This window comes from Hylobates moloch, unplaced genomic scaffold (assembly GCF_009828535.3).
Source record: "Hylobates moloch isolate HMO894 unplaced genomic scaffold, HMol_V3 SCAFFOLD_14, whole genome shotgun sequence".
Lineage (NCBI taxonomy): Eukaryota > Metazoa > Chordata > Mammalia > Primates > Hylobatidae > Hylobates > Hylobates moloch.
In genome coordinates, this window is record NW_026652289.1 from 72,933,501 (window position 1) to 72,953,420 (window position 19,920).

Below are 19,920 nucleotides of genomic sequence, written 5' to 3' on the forward strand. Positions count from 1 at the left end.
TTTTTCTTTTTTCGGAGACAGAGTCTCATTCTGTTGCCTAGGCTGGAATGCAGCGGCGTAATCTTGGCTCACTGCAACATCTGAATCCCAGGTTCAAATAATTCTCCTGGCTCATCCTCTCAAGTAGCTGGGAGTACAGCTGTGTGCATCCATGCTTGGCTAATTTTTGTATTTTTAGTAGAGACAGTGTTTTGCCATGTTAGCCAGACTGGTCTTGAACTCCTGACCTCAGGTGATCCACCCACCTTGGACTTCCGAAGTGCTGGTATTACAGACGTGAGCCACCATGCCCGGCTTGGTTTTTGTCATTTTTTTTTGAGATGGAGTCTTGCTTTGTCGCCCAGGCTGGAGTGCAGTGGCATGATCTCGGCTCACTGCAAGCTCCGCCTCCTGGGTTCAAGCCATTCTCCTGCCTCAGCCTCCTGAGTAGCTGGGACAACAGGCGCCCACCACCACGCCTGGTTAATTTTTTGTATTTTTAGTAGAGACGGGGTTTCACCATGTTAGCCAGGATGGTCTTGATCTCTTGACTTCATGATTCACCTGCCTCAGCCTCCCAAAGTGCTGGGATTACAGGTGTGAGCCACCGCGCCTGGCCTGGTTTTTGTCAATTTTTAAAGTAATGACAAAAACCACAATTACATTTGCACCAACCTAGAAGCAGTACCTTTGAGTTACACATGTTGCTGGAATATAAAGAGACAATTTTTTGTTGTTTTTTTTTTTTTTTGAGATGGAGTCTCATTCTGTCTCCCAGGGTGGAGTGCAATGGTTTGGTCTCTGCTCACTACATCTGCCTCATGGATTCAAGTGATTCTCCTGCCTCAGCCTCCTGAGTAGCTGGGACTACAGGTGTGCGCCACCATGCCCAGCTAATTTTTGTATTTTAGTAGAGATGGGGTTTCACCATGTTGCCCAGGCTGGTCTCAAACTCCTAACCTCAAGTGATCCACCCGTCTCAGCTTACCAAAGTGCTGGGATTACAGGTGTGAGCCACTGCACCTGGCCTATAATTTTAATTTCAAATGGCACTACAATCATGTATCTATAACCATAAAAAAGAAATTCATTGATATAGAAACTTTTAAAGCTAGAATTCAAAAATAGTTCTTGTCTATTTTCAGTTAATTAAAGCCTGGAATCAAAAATAAATTTGACGCCAGGTGTGGTGGCTCACACCTGTAATCCCAGCACTTTGGGAGGCTGAAGCAGGTAGATCAACTGAGGTCAGGAGTTTGAGACCAGCCTGACCAACATGGTGAAAACCCCATCTCTACTAAATATACAAAAAAAAAGGGCCGGGCACAGTGGCTCACCCCTGTAATCCCAGCACTTTGGGAGGCCAAGGTGGGGGGATCACCCGAGGTCGGGAGTTTGAGACCAGCCTGACCAACATGGAGAAACCCTGTCTCTACTAAAAATACAAAATTAGCCAGGCCTGGTGGTGCATGCCTGTAATCCCAGCTACTCAGGAGGCTGAGGCAGGAGAATTGCTTGACCCCAGGAGATGGAGGTTGCAGCAAGCTGAGAACACACCACTGCACTCCAGCCTGGATGACAGCAAGATTCTGTCTCAACAACTACAACAACAAAAAGAATAAAACAATCTTGGCTCTAATGGAGCACTCATTCATCCGTTTAGGAGTCATGCCTTATCAAAAATCTTTGATGTGGGTCTGAAGCAGCCATGACAACTCCCATCAGCCATCAGCAGTGTTTTATAGCTTACAAGTCACTTTCACAATCCTTACTTCATGTGATGCTCACAACACTCAGTTCAGCAGAACAGATATTATTTCCATTTTAAAGAAGAGGAGTTTGAGTTTTCTAATGTTGCAGAGAAATAAATGAGAGCTGGTACTTGACCAAGGTGTTTCTGATTTCAAATCCAGTTCCCTCTCTACTCAAATCATGCCATCTCTCATAATATTTGGCAACTAGTACTCAGCCTTTGTATTTGTGTAAAAACATGTTATTCAACAGATTACTTGGCGCAAAACAGTTTCACCATTCACAACAGCAGATAGTTAATCTGAAAGGATTCAGTCCTTGGCACTATTACCAATAATGATCTCTTTTTCAATAAACAGCATTTTTTTTTTTTTTTTTTTTTTTTTTTAGAACGGAGTCTTGCTCTGTTACCCAGGCTGGAGTACAGTGGCACGATCCTGGCTCACTGCAACCTCCGCCTCCCGGGTTCAAGCAATTCTTCCTGTCTCAGCCTCCTGAGTAGCTGGGATTACAGGCTCCCGCCACGATGTCTGGCTAATTTTTGTATTTTTAGTAGAGACGGGGTTTCACCATGTTGGCCAGGCTAGACTCGAACTCCTGGACTCAAGTGATCCACCTGCCTCTGCCTACCAAAGTGCTAGGATTATAGGCGTGAGCCACCACACCCGGCCAACAGCATGTCTTAAATCAGCACTAGCTGTGTGTTAATTGACCATTAACCAAATATTCTTTTGCTAGCTAACAGGTAAACATGAAAAACATTACTCACCTGATTCTCATTTCCTTTTCTTGCCTCATGTTTAATGTGGCCTTTCAAGGCTTTTAACAACTTGTCTGCCTGCAAGAGAGACCTTATTATTAGAGCCAAAAGTCAAATAAACAAGGAAGATATCTTGAACATTTTTTGCTGTTCTTGTATTTATTAAATGTACTCTGGTCAGACCATAGGACTAGAACCATTACTTAGAAAGAATGGGTCTCTGCTCTAAGGAATTTCACATCTGAGTGGGAAAGTTAGACAAGGAAAGAGGCAATTGCAATACAGTGGGGTAAATGCCCATGCTAGGAGGCTCAGGCTGTCATAAGAACATAGGTAAGCATGGCCATCAAAGCTGGGACTGCCAGGTTACACTTCAGCAAGTATCTGCACAGGGCAGTTCTCAGATAAAGATGTGATGTCTCTAATTGCTGAGATCTGAAGGATGAAAAGGAGAGAACGTAGAGAAACAGGTAGAGGAATGGCACAGCAAGGCAACAATGAGGGTGGAGTCTGCAGAACTTAAGTTCAGTGTGGCTGGAACATGGAGCTGTTGTAGGAGATAGTAGGAGACAATGCTGGGAAAGTGAGCAGGGCCCTGATGTTACCAGGCCTTGTAAGCCTTTAAAGAGTATGAACTTTACCCCTCAGAGAAAAGGGCAATCTCTGAAGAGTTTGCAGCAAGGCAGTGGATGACCAATTTTGCATTACTCAGAATGATTACTCTACCTGCACATTGTGCAAGATGCATTTGATGGGGATGAGCCAGAGATGCTGTGGCCTGAACTAGAGCGGGGGGTGCTAAGGCAGTGTGGATGAAGTCAAAACCTTCTTAGGAAGAGAAATCAGTGTGAACATGAGAGTTGAGGAAGAGGCAAGCTTTGTTATGCCAAGGTTTCTGGCTTGGACAGCTGGTGAAGTGTGGTGCGGTCCCTAAGATAAGGAATGCAAAAGGTGATGGGGTCTTAGGGGGATGGTTATAGGTCTCTGCGGGGGGGAGGGAACACTGAGCTTCTCTTCCCAGCCTAGGAAAACCTCCCTTCTTGTTCTTTCCTGAAAGAAGAATGTTGATTTGATTGGTTACATTTTCCTGTGCTTTAAAAGTCAAGTTTGGTTGAGCGGGGTGGCTCGTGCCTGTAATTCCAGCACTTTGGGAGGCTGAGGCAGGTGGATCATGAGGTTAGGGGTTTTAGACCAGCCTGGCCAACATGGTGAAACCCTGTCTGTAATAAAAATACAAAAATTAGCTGGGCATGGTGGTGTGTGCCTGTAGTCCCAGCTACTTGGGAGGCCGAGGCAGGAGAATTGCTTGAACCCAGGAGGCGAAGGTTGCAGTGAGCCGAGGAGATGACGCCACTGCACTCTAGTCTGGGCGATAGAGCAAGACTCCGTTTTAAAAAAAAAAAGTCAAGTTTTTTGGTTGGGTTCTCTTTTTCTTCCTCTGCCACCCAGCCATGCAGTTGAGGGCCAGAGCCATCCTTCTCAAGGTGGGCCCAGCCACCAGGTTTGGCTCTATTCTTCTCACGCCTTTTATCATGGGCCATGTGTCCAGTAGAGAATGGCAGAGATCCTGAAATTTGGTTTGTGCTCAAGCTTTTGCTTGTGGTGCAAGCCTAAGCCACAGTCTCCAATCCACTTTACCAGAATGCTCTGCATCAAGATATTAGGCACCATTTCAGCTAGTAATAAAGTGGTACCTTATTTTCTACTTGTTCCCTGAACCACCCTTGGGGTTTTCTCTGGGAAGGGGATGATTGGCAGGGCAGAATTCAGGCATTCTTGATTTTTCTAATACTCTCTTAATATATCTTTAAAATCTCACCAAACATACAAAAATGCATGAAGTGAGGCACCTGTGGCAGAACCCAGTAAGGAGGTTGAATGATATGAGGTGGTGTTCAAGAGTTGTGCTGAAGGTGCAGATGTTACTTATCAGCATATATTCATGTATTCCTTCAACAAGCATTTATTGTGCTGGCACTGTTCCAGACACTAGAGAGTGATGAATTAAACAGACAAGGTGATTGCCCTCCAGGATCTTCTAGCAGAGGTGAAACAGTCTGTTACCCAAGAAAGCTGGAAATGAATGATATGACATCAGGTATTATGATGCAAAAATAAAACTGGGCAACTGGGGTGGGGTGGGGATGCTACCTGAATTAGGATGGCTGGGAAAGGCCTCTCTGAGGTGGTAGCTTGAACTGAGATGTGAATGAGGAAAGAGGCAGCAGGTGAAGAGCGCTCCAAGCAGAGTTAGCACCAAGAACAGGAGACCTGAGACAGACCCATTTGAAAGACAGAAACTGCCCTTATAGTAGGAGTATGGTGAACACTGAGGTGTATGGAGGGCAGGGAGATCAGAGATGTGACCAGAGGCTGGGTCAAGTAGAGAGGTAAAGGCCACAGCAAAAATTATGAATTTCGGCCAGGTGCAGTGACTAATGCCTGTAATCCTAGCACTTTGGGAGGCCGAGGCGGGCATATCACCCAAAGTTAGGAGTTCAAGACCAGCCTGGCCAACAGGGTGAAACCCCATCTGCAACAAATACAAAAATTAGCTGGGCGTGGTGGCGGGCACCTGTAGTCTGAGCTACTCAGGAGGCTGAGGCAGGAGAATCGCTTGAACCCGGGAGGTGGAGGTTGCAGTGAGCCGGAATTGCACCACTGCACTCCAGCCTGGGTGACAAGAGCGAAACTGTCTAAAAAAAAAAAAAAAAAATTAATCTCTTCCCCTAAATTGTTATTAGAAAAAAACGTCAGGCCTATAGAAAAGTCAAAGTAGGCTGGGTGCGGTGGCTCACGCCTATAATCCCAGCACTTTGGGAGGCCTGAGGCAGTCAGATCACCTGAGTTCAGGAGTTCCAGACCAGCCTGAACAATATGGAGAAACCCTGTCTCTATTAAAAATACAAAATTAGCTGGGCGTGGTGGCACATGCTTGTAATCCCAGCTACTTGGGAGGCTGAGGCAGGAGAATTGCTTGAACCCAGGAGGTGGAGGTTGCGGTGAGCTGAGATCATACCACTGCACTCCAGCCTGGGCAAGCGAAACTCCGTCTCAAAAAAAAAAAAGAAAAGAAAAAGAAAAGTTGAAGTAGTGTAATAAACACTCATATTTCCCACCAAGACTCAACAATCATTTGCATTGTCTCATATTTGGTTTCTCTACATTAATATATACTTCTTGTGAAAGAATTTGAAAATAAGTTCCAGACATCATGATTCTTCACCACTAAATATATCAGCCACATCTCCTAGATATAAGAAGAGATTTTCCCACATAACCTCTAATGCATTAGTGTACTCAGGAAAAGCAATAATTTCCTAATATCACCTAATATGTGGCCCATAATGAAATTTCCTTCTCTCCAATTTTAGCTATTTTCTTTTTAAAAAAATTTCCCTCCAAATCGGGGTCAAACTAAGTTTCTCTCATTACACTGGAAAGAGTTTAGATTTTATTTTAGATGTGAGGGAAGTCATTGGAGGGCACTGAGCAGAAAAAGACACGTTCTAAGTTTCTTTTTTTTTTGGAGACAGAGTCTCACTCTGTCGCCCAAGGTGGAGTGCGGTGCCGTGATCTTGGCTCACTGCAGCCTCCACCTCTCAGGTTCAAGGGATTCTCGTGCCTCATCCTCCCGAGTAGTTGGGATTACAGGCACATGCCACCACGCCTGGCTAATTTTTTTTTTTTTTTTTTTTTTTTAGTAGAGACGGGGTTTTGTCATGCTGGCCAGGCCGGTCTCGAACTCCTGGCCTCAAGTGATCCACCCACCACGGCCTCTCAAAGTGCTGGGATTACAGGCATGAGCCATTGTGCTTGGTCTCTCTCTCTTTTTTTTCTTTTCCCTAAGTTTCAAATATCACTCCAACTACCAAGAGAACACTATTTCGTGAGGTAAGAGTTGAGGCAGGAAGCCCAGTAGGGAGACTGAGGCAGTGGTCAAGAGATGAGAGTGCTGTGGCACAGGTTTGCAGCATTGGAGATGGTGCCCAGAGGTCAGATTTCAGGTCTGTTTAGGAGGAGGTGCTGACAAGGATGGATGGCTGTGGGTGAAGAAGAGAGGAATCCAGGGTGATCCAAACTGGGCCTGAACCATGTACTGAGATGGGGAAGAGACTGTCAATGCTTGGACCTGACTGTGTTGTTGAAAATCTACTTAAATACACGAGTCAGCATCCTAGGGGAGAGAGAGGTCCTACTGGAGATGTGGGTTTGGGAGGCATTAGCTTTTGGGTAAATTTTAACTTATGGGAATGGGCCGGACGCAGTTGCTCATGCCTGTAAACCCAGCACTTTGGGAGGCCAAGGCAGGTGGATCACTTGAGGTCAGGAGTTTGAAACCAGCCCGGCCAACATGGTGAAATCCTGTCTCTACTAAAAATACAAAAAAATTAGCTGGGCATGGTGGCAGGCACCTTGTAATCCCAGGAACTCGGGTGGCTGAGGCAGGAGAATCACTTGAACCTGGGAAGTGGAGGTTGCAGTGAGCCGAGATTACACCACTGCACTCCAGCCTGGGTGACAGAGCAAGACTGCGACTCAAAAAAAAAAAAAAAAAAATGGCGTGGATAAGATCACTGAGGGATAGAGCACAGTTAGAGAAAAGACAGCCAGGAAGAGAGCCCTGGGGGCACTCCACATTTAGAGATCTGGCAGATGAAGAACCAACCAAGGAGACTAGAAAGAAGTGCTAGTAAGGCAGGACAGAGTGAAATATCAAAGTCTAGAACAGAAAGTGGCTGGAGCAGAGGGGAATGTTCAATCATGCCAAATGCTACTGATAGGCACAGGTGAGGGGAGAGAGGGAACACAAGCTTTGTAAGATGGTGACCTTAATAAAGCAATTTCAGTAGAAAAGAACAGAGAAATAGGGCAGTAGATGGAATGAGGACATGGGATCAGGAGAGGATTTTGGCTTTTTTATTTTTTTAAAAGATGGGTGATAGTAAAACATGATTGCATGCCTTATGGCAAATAAGCTAGCAGAGTGGAGAAATTAATGCAGGAGAGAGGTTCTAATTGTAGGAATGTAGTCCTAGGGGAAGCAAGAGGGCCCAGGATCTTCAGCATAAATGGAAAGGTTGCCCTTAGACAGGCAAAGAAGCAGAGTATGCGGATGTAGATGCAGGTTGGCTAGAAGGTTTGGTGGTGGGGCCAAGCCTAGGGGCTCATGCCTGTAATCCCAGCACTTTGGGAGGCCAAGGCACGAGGATTGCTGAATCTCAGGAGTTGGAGACCAGACAGGGCAACATAGTCAGACTCATCTCTACTAAAATTAAAAAAAAAAATTGGCCAGGCAGGGTGGTCATGCCTGTAGTCCTAGCTACTCAGGGGGCTGAGGTGGGAGGATTGCTTGAGCCCTGGAGGTTGAGGCTGCAGTGAGTCCTGATTATGCCACTGCACTCCAGAGAACTCCAGGCTGGCTGACAGAGCAAGACCCTGTCTCAAAAAAAAAGAAAAAAAAGGAGGGGATTTGGTGGTTGAACGATGAGGCAGTTTTCTGTTGATTGCATCTATTTTCCCATGACCTATGAGGTAAAGTCATCAAGGGAGGGAAGGGAGCCAAGTTGAGTCAAGATGATAAAAAGTAATTATCCTCAAAAGTAGGAAAGTTCATGACTAAGAAGAAAATGGGCCAGGTGTGGTGGCATGTGCCTGTAATACCAGCTACTTGGGAGGCTGAGGTGGGAGGATGCCTTGAGCCTGAGAGGTTGAGGCTGCAGTGAGGTCTGATTGTGCCACTGCAGCTTGGGCAACAGAGCGAGACCTTATCTCAAAAAAAAAAAAAAAAAAAAAAAGGAGGAAGATCAAACGCCCATATTAAGGTTTACAGTTGCATATTTAAAATAAGTTCGCTCAACAAAGTTAGGTGTTTTCTCCAACTACAGTTAGCTGCAGAGGTATAGGCAAAGATTAAGCACACAGCTGGGTTTAATCAGGCTTGGGTTTTGCCAGGTGAGTATAGGGAGGTGCAAGGAAGTGGAAATAGTGCCAGTGCTTGTAATTTAAGCTCGAAAGAAAGTAAGTGAGGGCATGAGTGACAAAAGGACCAGTCGCCACACTAACGTTAATAACCGGCTCCTTCAAATTGCTATACCATTAAGAGAAGTCTCTCAAAAGAGCTAATATTATCTCCTATATATTTATTTATTATTATTGCTATTATTATTTTTAGATGGAGTTTCACTCTTGTTGCCCAGGCTGGAGTGCAATGGCGTGATCTTGGCTCACTGCAGCGTCTGCCTCCCTGGGTTCAAGCAATTCTCCTGCCTCAGCCTCCCGAGTAGCTGGGATTACAGGTGCCCCCCACCACGCCTGGCTAAATTTTGTATTTTTAGTACAGATGGGGTTTTGCCATGCTGGCCAGTCTGGTCTCAAACTCCTGACCTCAGGTGATACACCTGCCTTGGCCTCCCAAATGCTGGGATTACAGACGCAAGCCACCATGCCCGGCCATAAATTTATTTTTAATAATATCATACTAGTAAAATTATCAAGATTTGATTAAAATGAAACACTACAATTTAAATAAATTTTACTAGTACAAATATACGAGTATACATAAAAATATAGTATATTTAGTATATTATATAGTATATTTAGTATATAGTATAATATTTAGTATGTTATAGTATATTTATATTTATTTATAGTATAATATATTTAGTATATTTAGTATATTAAATATATTTAGTATATATAGTATAGTATAGTATATATACTAATATATACTAAATACTGAATATGCTAAATAAATTTAGTATATTTATATATTTATAGTATACTATATTTATCTAGTATATATATTAATACAGTATTTTAGTATATTTATATAGTATATTTATATATTAGTATATTTTATAGTGTATTTAGCATATTTAGTATACTAGTATATTTATAGATACTAGTATATACATTATATATTTATACTAGTAAATATAAATATAGTATATACTATAAATTATTAATACTATATATACTATAAATTATAAATAATGAGCTCTTGGGTTGTACCAAGTTAATAATTTAAAACATCTTATTATGGAAAATTTCAAACCTAAAAAAGTAGAGAGAATAGTGCAATCCCCCCATGTACCCATCTCCAGTTTCAGTAATTATTAACATTCTTCTGTTCTTACTTCATCTAGTTTCCCTCTCTTTTTCCTTGAGTATTTTACAGCAAATTTTACAGGTATCATAACATTTCACCTATAAATACTTGATTCACATATAAATACTTGATATGGACCAGGCGTGGTGGGTCACTCCTGTAATCCCAGGACTTTGGGAGGCTGTGGCTGGAGGATCGCTTGAGCCCAGGAGTTCAAGACCAGCCTGGGCAAGACGGCAAAACCCTATCTCTACTAAAAATACACACACATACACACACACACACACACAGCCAGGCAGATAAAGGAGAAAGAAGGTGATCTGAGGCCAGAGGGTCAAAATGAGCAGTGGGACAAAGATAGATAAAAGTGCCAAGTGTTCAGGGATGCAGCCTTGGATAAAAGATTCTAGCTACGCAGCAAAAAAGCCTAAGGAATTCAGGCTGAGATATTAAGGCTTTGTTTATGAAGTGTAGGGGAGCCACTAACCACTACAGCCCAGAAATATCTCCAAGGAAAACCTTTTGGTCATTCAGCCCCAACAGGCACTTAGGCCCTGATTATTTTGTTTAAACAATTTAGGCCATGCGCTGTGGCTCACGCCTGTAATCCCAGCACTTTAGCGGCTGAGGCGGGCGGATCACGAGGTCAGGAGTTCGAGACCAGCCTGACCAACATGGTGAAACCCCATCTCTACCAAAAATACAAAAATTAGCTGGACGTGGTGACACGCGCCTGTAATCCCAGCTATTCAGGAGGCTGAGGCAGGAGAATCGCTTGAACCCGGGAGGCGGAGGTTGCGGTGAGCCGAGATCGCACCACTGCACTCCAGCCTGGGTGACAGAGCGAGACTCGGTCTCAAAGAAAAAACAAACAAACAAATAAAAAAAACATTTGTGACAATTGATTTAGGCATTTATTCACTGTATCACACCCTGCAGGAGAAACCTCCAGAGTATACAGCAGTATTATGTGGGAAGTCTCAACTATTAACAAAATATATAAAACCGCTATCCTACATTAAATCCCCAAATCTCCTAACATCCTGTTTTTGTTTTTGTTTTGTTTGAGACTGAGTCTCGCTCTGTCACCTAAGTTGGAGTGCGGTGGTGCGATCTTGGCTCACTGCCACCTCGGCTTCCCAGGTTCAAGCGATTCTCCTGCCTCAGCCCCCCAAGTAGCTGGGATCACAGGCAAAAAGCTGGGATCACAGGCGTGTGCCACCACGCCCGGCTAATTTTTTAATGGCCAGGCTGAGTCTCGAACTCCTGACCTCAGGTGATCCGCCTGCTTCGGCCTCCCAAAGTGCTGGGATTACAGGCGTGAGCCACAGCGCCGGGCCAACTCTCCAAACATCTTGTAGCCTCGGAGTCAAAGACCTTACTGGTTTTGATAGAGACCATCAAAACAACAGTCATCAATAAGTACATGACTATACTAGATCAGGGCTGAGTTATAAAAGTTTACCCAAGGAGGTGGTCCCCTAAAAGTCGATTTTTTTTTTCCTGACAGGTCCATCAATAAAGTTTCAAGAGATTATCGGCAAAATTACAAATCACTGAAGTCTGTTTGGGGTTTTCCAGAAGCTGAGCCAATTATTTACTTGTCTAACGATTAACGACACCCCTTGTGCTTTCTGGGCCTGCGTTTCGTAATCCACGCCCTGAGAGGTATAAAGTAATTTCAAAACAAAACAAAACAAAAAACAATAAACCACCCCTCGGAACAGAGCTTATCATGTGAGCACCCAGACAAGCCAGCTTCAAAATGAGGTGAAAACTACAGTTCCTCTTCCGTTTATCAGAGTTCTAACTGGGACTACCGTGAACCACATCTACCGCCCGAGGGGCAGGGACAGCTGCCTCAGTCCCCGGGCTTCCCTCTCGGTCCCTTCGCACCGCATCCCTCCGAGGCCGCTATTCCCGCCGCGCCCGCCCAGGGACCTGCACCGCTAGCGCCGTACCCTCAGGTTGGCCCGGAGACCCAGACTTTTGGCTAAGTTCTGCAGGTCACTGTACTTGAGGGAGTCCAGCTCCTCTAGAGAGGGGATGATCATCGCGATTCGAAATCCCGGCGATACTCAGAAGATGGATCACCAAACTTCTTCAGCGCGGTTCAAATCCCTGGCGCCACTCTTAACTTTGACTAAGCAGAAATTTATAGACAGTTTAAATGAAGAATGCCGCGCTTCCATTGGTTGAAAACGCCTCAAAGGCGGGGTTTCTAACCCTGACCAATAGAAAGGCTGATTTCCCGTCCCAACAGACGCGCGCTTTTCTCACACCTCACGAATACGCAGGCGCCAAACGGCCCGTAAGGCCTGTTCAGGTAACGAGTGCGCGGACTCGGACTCCAGTGCTTGGATTGCCCACGATGTCCAATGAGGACGCAGGAGCTGTGCTTGGGGCGGGGCCTGGCGTGTATTCGAAACGAAGGCGGCGGCTGCGGGAAGATGGCGGCTCAGCTGCTTCGGCATCGCTCGCATTGTGCAACGCCGCCCCGGGGTGACTTTTGTGATGGCACTGAGAGGGCGATTGACGAAGCTTCTTCTACGACTTCCATGGAGTGGGATACGCAGGTGTTGAAGGGGTCCTCGCCGCTCGGCCCCGCAGGGCTGGGGGCTGAGGAGCCGGCCTCCGGCCCGCAGCTGCCGTCTTGGCTGCAGCCTGAGAGGTGCGCTGTGTTCCAGTGCGCACAGTGCCACGCAGTGCTCGCCGACTCGGTGCACCTCGCCTGGGACCTGTCGCGGTCCCTCGGGGCCGTGGTCTTCTCCAGTGAGTGCAGTGAGGCGTTCGGGAAAGGCAGAGGCTAGCCCGAGAGGGTGTTCCCGCTTTTTCCACCGGGTGGCGGAGAACCACCTGGGGAAGAAAACGGGATGAAAATTTGGAAGCAAATAACTCCTTGGCCTGGAGATGGGGCAGGGAATCGGGGAGTTTCCTGATATTTATGGCCAGGATGAGTCTGTCTAGAGGAGAGATTTTCCATTTCAAGGCCCGCAGAGTATGGGTTCTGACCCGTGTTTGTCTTCCTAGGAGTTACAAATAACGTCGTTTTGGAAGCGCCCTTCCTAGTTGGCATTGAAGGTTCACTCAAAGGCAGGTACGTATTGATAATTACATTGGTCTCTAGTCCCTGACTTTGAGACTGAAGAGCGTGGAACTGACATGTACGAGGAGAAAACAGTTTGGGATGCCGCTTTTACCTGTTTCAGTCTTATATGAACTTGATGTATTAATGAAATGAAAAAGTTGTATTTGTGTACAGGTTTTAGGATCTTCCTGAGGGCCACTTCTCCCAGGTGGCTTGTACAAATGAAGTGAGGCTAAGAAAGATTTATCTAGTAGTGGAAAAAAGAAAAAAATAACCTTTTGGTTTACAGTGAGAATAACATACTATAAACTGCAATCCTTTTAGATATTAGAACTTTTTGAGACAGTCTTGCTCTCCCCCAGGCTGGAGTGCAGTGGTGCGATCATAGCTCACTACAGCCCCTACCTTCCTGGCTCAAGCTATCCTCCCAACCTCAGCCTCCGGAGTAGCTGGGACTACAGGCACACACCACCACTCCCGGCTAATTTTTTAATTTTTTGTAGAGGCCTTCGTATGTTGCCCACGCGTGATATTAGACCTTTTAAGTTTGCTATTATGGTTAGTTTGTAATAAGCTATGCCAGGGCTAATTCTTCAGTAACCCCAGAAACTGGAGAAAAACACAACTAGAATGTTACGTACTTGAATACTGCCTGGTAAACTTTGCGACCTGCCTGTACTATGATTTACAAGTGACAATAAAGCAGTCAGTGAATTTGGTATTGCAAGGCTCCTCAATTTTGAGTTTTGGCTTTAACATTGAGACAATTCATTTCATTCTGACCAGTTTGATTCAACGTTAGGGTTAAAGTATAGGAATTCTTAGTTGCTTTGTCCAGTAACCAGGAGGATTTCTGCAGCTTGGACAAACTTCAAAAACGGAGTTAGACCCACAGCCCCCTTTCTTTTTCCTGAATAAAAGACACTCCCTATCGCTATAGGAGTCCCCTTCCCACCTAAAGGGGACAAAGCAAGAAGGAGCAATTGCCTGCTTGGAATTGGGTGTATTCTGGGGCCAGAGGCAGAAGGTTCCTGAATGTGCTCTTGGAGAAGAGGATAATGAATCCAGGCCCGTACTGTCCTATACTGTAATCACTAGTCATATGTAGCTATTATATATTATTAAATTTGCATTGAGATATGCTGTGAACGAACAATACACACTGGATTTCAAAGACTTAGTACAGAAAAATTAATCATCTACAAATACTGATTACAGGCCGGGTGCGGTGGCTCATGCCTGTAATCCCAGCACTTTGGGAGGCTGAGGCAGGCGGATCACAAGGTCAGGAGATCGAGACCATCCTGGCTAACACGGTGAAACCCCGTCTCTACTAAAAATACAAAAAATTAGCCAGGCATGGTGGTGGGTGCCTGTAGCCCCAGCTACTCAGGAGACTGAGGCAGAAGAATGGCGTGAACCCGGGAGGTGGAGCTTGTAGTGGCCACGAAAGTCCCCCCGCCCTCCCCCCGCGGGGGGAGAGAGAGCAGCTCTATACACCAAAAAAAAAAAAAAAAAATACTGATTACGGCTGGGAGTGGTGGCTAACGCCTGTAATCCCAGCACTTTTGGGAGGCCATGGCAGGCAGATCACCTGAGGTCGGGAGTTTGAGACCAGCCTGACCAAAATGGAGAAACCCTGTCTCTACTAAAAATACAAAATTAGCCGGGCATGGTGGCACATGCCTGTAATCCCAGCTACTCAGGAGGCTAAGGAAGGAGAATCGCTTGAACTTGGGAGGTGGAGGTTGCGGTGAGCTGAGTTCGCGCCATTGCACTCCAGCCTGGGCAACAAGAGCGAAACTCTGTCTTAAAAAAAAATTGATTACATGGTGAAATGACATTTTTGATATATTGGGTTAAATAAAATATTTTAAAACTAATTTCACCTGTTTTTATTTTGTTTTTTAAAGCAAAATTAGGCTGGGCGTGGTGGCTGATGCATGTAATCCCAGCACTTTGGGAGGCCGAGGCGGGTGGATCACGAGGTCAGGAGTTCAAGACCAGCCTAGCCAATATGGTGAAACTCCGTTTCTACTAGAAATACAAAAATTAGCTGGGCGCCTGTAATCCCAGCTACTTGGGAGGCTGAGGCAGAGAATTGCTTGAATCCAGGAGGCAGGGGTTGCAGTGAGCCAAGATCATCCCACTGTACTCCAGCCTGGGCAACAGAGCAAGACTCTTTCTCAAAAAAAAAAAAAAAAAAAAAGCAAAATGAATAGAAAATTTAAAATTACATATGTGACTCACATTATATTCCTATTAGACAATGCTGGTTTAGATGCTTTGTAAAAAACTAGAGGGAGGCCAGGTGCAGTGGCTTACACCTATAATCCCAGCACTTTGGGAGGCCAAGGCAGGCAGATGACAAGGTCAGGAGTTCGGGACCATCCTGGCCAGTATGGTGAAACCACGTCTCTACTAAAAGTACAAAAATTAGGATGGCGAGGTGGCAAGCGCCTGTAGTCCAAGCTACTTGGGAGGCTGAGGCAGGAGAATGGCTTGAACCTGGGAAGCAGAGGTTGCAGTGAGCCAAGATCGCACCACTACTGCCTGGACGACAGATCGAGACTCCATCTGAAAAAAAAAAAAAAATAGAGAGCCCCATGTGTTTCTGTATTTGTGGAGTAAGATGAGCTATATGGGACTTGCAGAGAGGATTATGAAATGGCACAGCTCAAGACAACTTGATTTTTTTCTAAGTGTACGTTCATTACCTAGATGGGGTCAGAGAATGAATTAAGAGGATGATTACTGATGCAGCTAAAAGAGCATAAATTTTAGAGACAGCAGACTCGGGTTCTTTTTACTTTTTTTTTTTTTTTTTTTTTGAGATGGAGTCTTACTCTGTCCCAGGCTGGAGCACAGTGGTGGTATCTTAGCTCGCTGCAACCTCCGCCACCTGGGTTCAAGCTATTCTACCTCAGCCTCCCGTGTAGCTGGGATTACAGGCACACGCCACCATGCCTGGCTAATTTTTGTATTGTTGTATTTTTAGTAGAGATGGGGTTTCACCATGTTGGCCAGGCTGGTCTTGAACTTCTGACCTTGTGATCCACCTGCCTCAGCCTCCCAAAGTGCTGGGATTACAGGTGTGAGCCACCACGCCAGGCCTTAACTTTACTCTTAATGAGGCATGTGAAATAAATTGATCCCTCTCAATCTGTCATATTTGAATACTCCTAAAATATACTCCCTCCAACATTTAAACATTCTACAATTGGCATGAACCTCTTAGATTCAAAGTCATAAAGTTGACAGATACAAGGTTACTTCCATCTACATTTTATTGTTCTCTTACTGGTAGAGGATTTATTGTAACTAATTTTAAAAAGGATTATTATAGTATGTTGACACTTAGAAATAGCTTTGTTACCCTGAGCTTTTGTTGTGCTCAACAGCATCTTTATTTAAATGGAATTTTGTTTGTATTATAAGTGAAGTAGATTTTTTTTTAATTGTTATGGCAAATTCAAACGCGAGAGAAGAATATAATGAACCTCTGTCTACCTGTCACTAAACTAGAGCAGTTAACAACTCTTGGCCAATCTTATTTCATCTAAAATCATAGTTGGCTTATCATGCTGGCTCACACCTGTAATCCCAACACTTGGAGGCCAAGGTGGGAGGATCACTTGAACCCAGGAGTTCAAGTCCATCATGGGCAACATAGCGAGACTTCATCTCTAAAACAAAACAAAATAACTATCCTCCACAATGGTTTGAAGCAGATACCTGAAATTATATCGTTCTATCCATAAATATTTTGCTGAGGATCTTTATAAGAAACTTTTTTCTATTTATTTATTTTTTGAGATGGAGTCTGGCTCTTTTACCCAGGATGGAGAGCAACCTCCGCCTCCCAGGCTCAAGCCATCCTTTCACCTCAGCCTCCCAAGTAGCTAGGACTATAAGGCATGCACCACCATGCCCAGCTAATTTGTCGTAGAGATAGGGTTTCACCATGTTGCCCAGGCAGGTTTTGAACTCCTGAACTCAAGTGATCTGCCCACCTTTGCCTCCCAAAGTGCTGGCGTTACAGGCATGAGCCACTGCACTCAGCCTTTCTTTTCTTTTTCAATTTTTTTATTTTTTTTATTTTTTTGAGATGGAATCTTGCTCTGTCGCCCAGGCTGAAGTGCAGTGGCACAATCTTGGCTCACTGCAAACTGTGCCTCCCGGGTTCAAGTGATTCCCCTGCCTCAGCCTCCCAAGTAACTGGGACTACAGGTGCATGCCACCACATCTGGCTAATTTTATGTATTTTAGTAGAGATGGGGTTTCACCATGTTGGCCAGGATGTTCTTAATCTCCTGACTTTGTGATCCTCCCACCTCGGCCTCCCAAAGTGTTGGGATTACAGGTGTGAGCCACTGCGCCCAGGCTCTTTTCTTTTTAAAGATATATCCCAATTCTGGCTGGGCGCAGTGACTCATGCCTGTAATCCCAGCACTTAGGGAGGCTGAGGCGGAAGAATCACGAAGTCAGGAGTTCAAGACCAGCCTGGACAACATAGTGAAACCCCATCTCTACTAATAATATAAAAATTAGCTGGGCGTGGTGGCGGGCGCCTGTAATCCCTGCTACTGGGGAGGCTGAGGCAGGAGAATCGCTTGAACCCAGGAGGCGGAGGTTGCAGTGATCCGAGATCACGCCATTGCACTCCAACCTGGGCAACAAGAGGAAGACTCCATCTCAGAAAAAAAAAAAAAAAAAAAAAAAATTTAAACGTACCACAAACACTATAATAAGCCCCAGGTACCTAGTTTCAACAGTTATTAATATTTTGACAATTATTTTCCTCTATACCCTTCACTTTTTTTTTTTTTAATTCCTGGAGTATTTTGAAACAAATCACATACAGTAAATCAACTCTTCATCACTTTGGTATTACTTCCTGTTGTCTTGTAGATTCACAGACTTATTATAACCAAAAGGTAACAGTCTAGTTGACCTCATTCTACTGATAAGGATATGGAGAAACAGTTGTATTTGGTAGTGTATTGGAAGTATTTTCCTCCTATAATATCCTCCAGTGCCCATGATCCAATGTAATGATGGAAGGCCCAGCAAGCTAGGTGATGCCAACCCTTTGTGTCAGAGCAAGGCAACCCAAAGCAGCTCAGCACGGATGGTTAGAGATGTAGTACCTACTGTGGTAAGATTGTTAAAAATATGGGGCCGGGTGCGGTGGCTCACACCTGTAATCCCAGCACTTTGGGAGGCCTAGGCAGGCGGATCACCTGAGGTCAGGAGTTCGAGACCAGCCTGATCAACATGGAGAAACCCTGTCTCTAGTAAAAATACAAAATTAGCTGAGCGTGGTGGTGCATGCCTGTAATCCAGCTACTCGCTTGGTAGGCTGAGTCAGGAGAATCACTTGCACCTAGGAAGCGGAGGTTGTGGTAAGCTGAGATAACACCATTGCACTCCAGCCTGGGGAACAAGAGCGAAACTCCATCTCAAAAAAGCAAAAACAAAAAACAATAAGGAGCCACAGACTATACACATGATCAGAGGCAAAGTGTGGGAATGAAGTTCTTTTTTTCTTCTACAGTAGTCAACTTAGGATAAATTTTTTTAAATCATAAACTATGGTTTAGCCACTGAGGCACTGCTATATCATTAATCTTACTATCTGAACTTACTGCAAGTTTCTTTTCCTTGTTTTATGGTAATATTCAACAAAATATAGTTATACTGTGTTTTACTGCACTTGCAGATACTGCTTTTTTGTTTGTTTTTTTGAGATGGAGTCACACTCTGTCATCTAGGCTAGAGTCCAGTGGCATGATCTTGGCTCAATGAAACCTCTGCCCCCTGGCTTCAAGCAATTCTTCTGCCTTAGCCTCTCTAGTAGCTGGGATGACAGGTGTGCGGTACCACACCCAGCTAACTTTTGTATTTTCAGTAGAGACAGGGTTTTGCCATGTTGGCTATGCAGGTCCCGAACTCCTGACCTCAAGTGATCTGCCCACCTTGGCCTCCCAAAGTGCTGGGATTACAGGTGTGAGCCACTATGCCCAGCCCAGGTAATGCAGTTTTTGTTGTTGGTTTTTGTTTTTTTTTTTTTTGAGACGGAGTCTTGCTCTGTTGCCCAGACTGGAGTGCAGTGGCATGATCTTGGCTCACCACAACCTCCACCTCCCAGGTTCAAGCAACTCTCCTGCCTCAGCGTCCCTAGTAGCTGGGATTACAGGTGCATGCCACCACGCCCAGCTAATTTTTGTATTTTTATTAGAGATGGGTTCCGCCATGTTTGCCAGGCTGGTCCTGAACTCCTGACCTCAAGTGATCCACCTGCCTTGGCCTCCCAAAGTGCTGGGATTACGGGTGTGAGCCACTGCGCCCAGCTCAGGGACTGCTTTTTTTTTTTTTTTTTTTTTTTTTTAAAACAAATTGAAGGTTTGTGACAAGCTTTTGTTGAGCAAGTCTGTTGACACCATTTCTAACAGCATGTGCTCACTTTGTGTCTCTGTGTCCCATGTTGGTAATTCTGGCAGTTTTTATTTTTATTATTTATTTTGAGACGGAGGCTTGCTCTGTCACCCAGGCTGGAGTGCAGTGGTGTGATTTAGGCTCACTGCAGGCTCAGCCTCCTGGGTTCACACCATTCTCCTGCCTCAGCCTCCCGAGTAGCTGGGACTTACAGGGGCCCACCACCACACCCAGCTAATTTTTTTGTAGTTTTAGTAGAGATAGGGTTTCACCATGTTAGCCAGGATGGTCTTGATCTCCTGACCTCATGATCCGCCTGCCTCGGCCTCCCAGAGTGCTGGGGTTACAGGCGTGAGCCACCATGCCCGGCCAGTTCTGGCAGTTTTTAAAATCTTTTCATCATTACGTCTGTTAACGCTGATCTGTGACCAGTGATCTTTGCTGTTACTATTGTAATTGTGGGATGCCACAGACTGCACCCATTGAAGACAGCAAACTTAATCAATACATGCATGTGTTTTGACTTCCACCAACTAGCCATTCAGTCTCGCCTTCTCAGGCCAATTAATAACCCAACAATGGCCTTTAAGTGTTCAAGTGAAAGAAAAAGTTGCAAGTCTCTCATTTTAAATCAAAAGCTAGAAATGATTAAGCTTAGTGAGGAAGGCATGTGAAGTCATGCCAAATCGTGAATATGAAGAAAAAAATGGGGTTACGCCAGGCACGGTGGCTCACGCTCGTAATCCCAGCACTTTGGGAGGCCGAGGCGGGCGGATCACGAGGTCAGGAGAT

The 19,920-nt window shown here is 45.0% G+C and overlaps 2 protein-coding genes across 10 annotated transcripts in view; one reads left to right on the forward strand and one right to left on the reverse strand.

The window, feature by feature from the left end:
- Positions 1-12,022, reverse strand: part of NUSAP1 (nucleolar and spindle associated protein 1) — a 46,649-nt gene extending 34,627 nt beyond the window's left edge. For all 8 annotated transcript variants that reach the window (XM_032175753.2, XM_032175752.2, XM_032175751.2 and 5 more), the window contains exons 1-2: positions 11,564-12,022; positions 2,501-2,569 (exon numbers count right to left, since the gene is read on the reverse strand). In XM_032175753.2, coding sequence (XP_032031644.1) covers positions 2,501-2,569; positions 11,564-11,656 — 162 coding nt within the window. In that variant the 5' untranslated portion in view covers positions 11,657-12,022. The remainder of the gene's footprint in view (positions 1-2,500; positions 2,570-11,563) is intronic.
- The window catches only part of OIP5 (Opa interacting protein 5), a 22,299-nt gene continuing 14,358 nt past the window's right edge, over positions 11,980-19,920 (forward strand). The window contains exons 1-2 of one of the 2 annotated variants that reach the window (XM_058427892.1): positions 11,980-12,374; positions 12,633-12,699. In XM_058427892.1, coding sequence (XP_058283875.1) covers positions 11,981-12,374; positions 12,633-12,699 — 461 coding nt within the window. In that variant the 5' untranslated portion in view covers position 11,980. The remainder of the gene's footprint in view (positions 12,375-12,632; positions 12,700-19,920) is intronic. The other variant, XM_032175754.2, reaches the window with a different exon arrangement.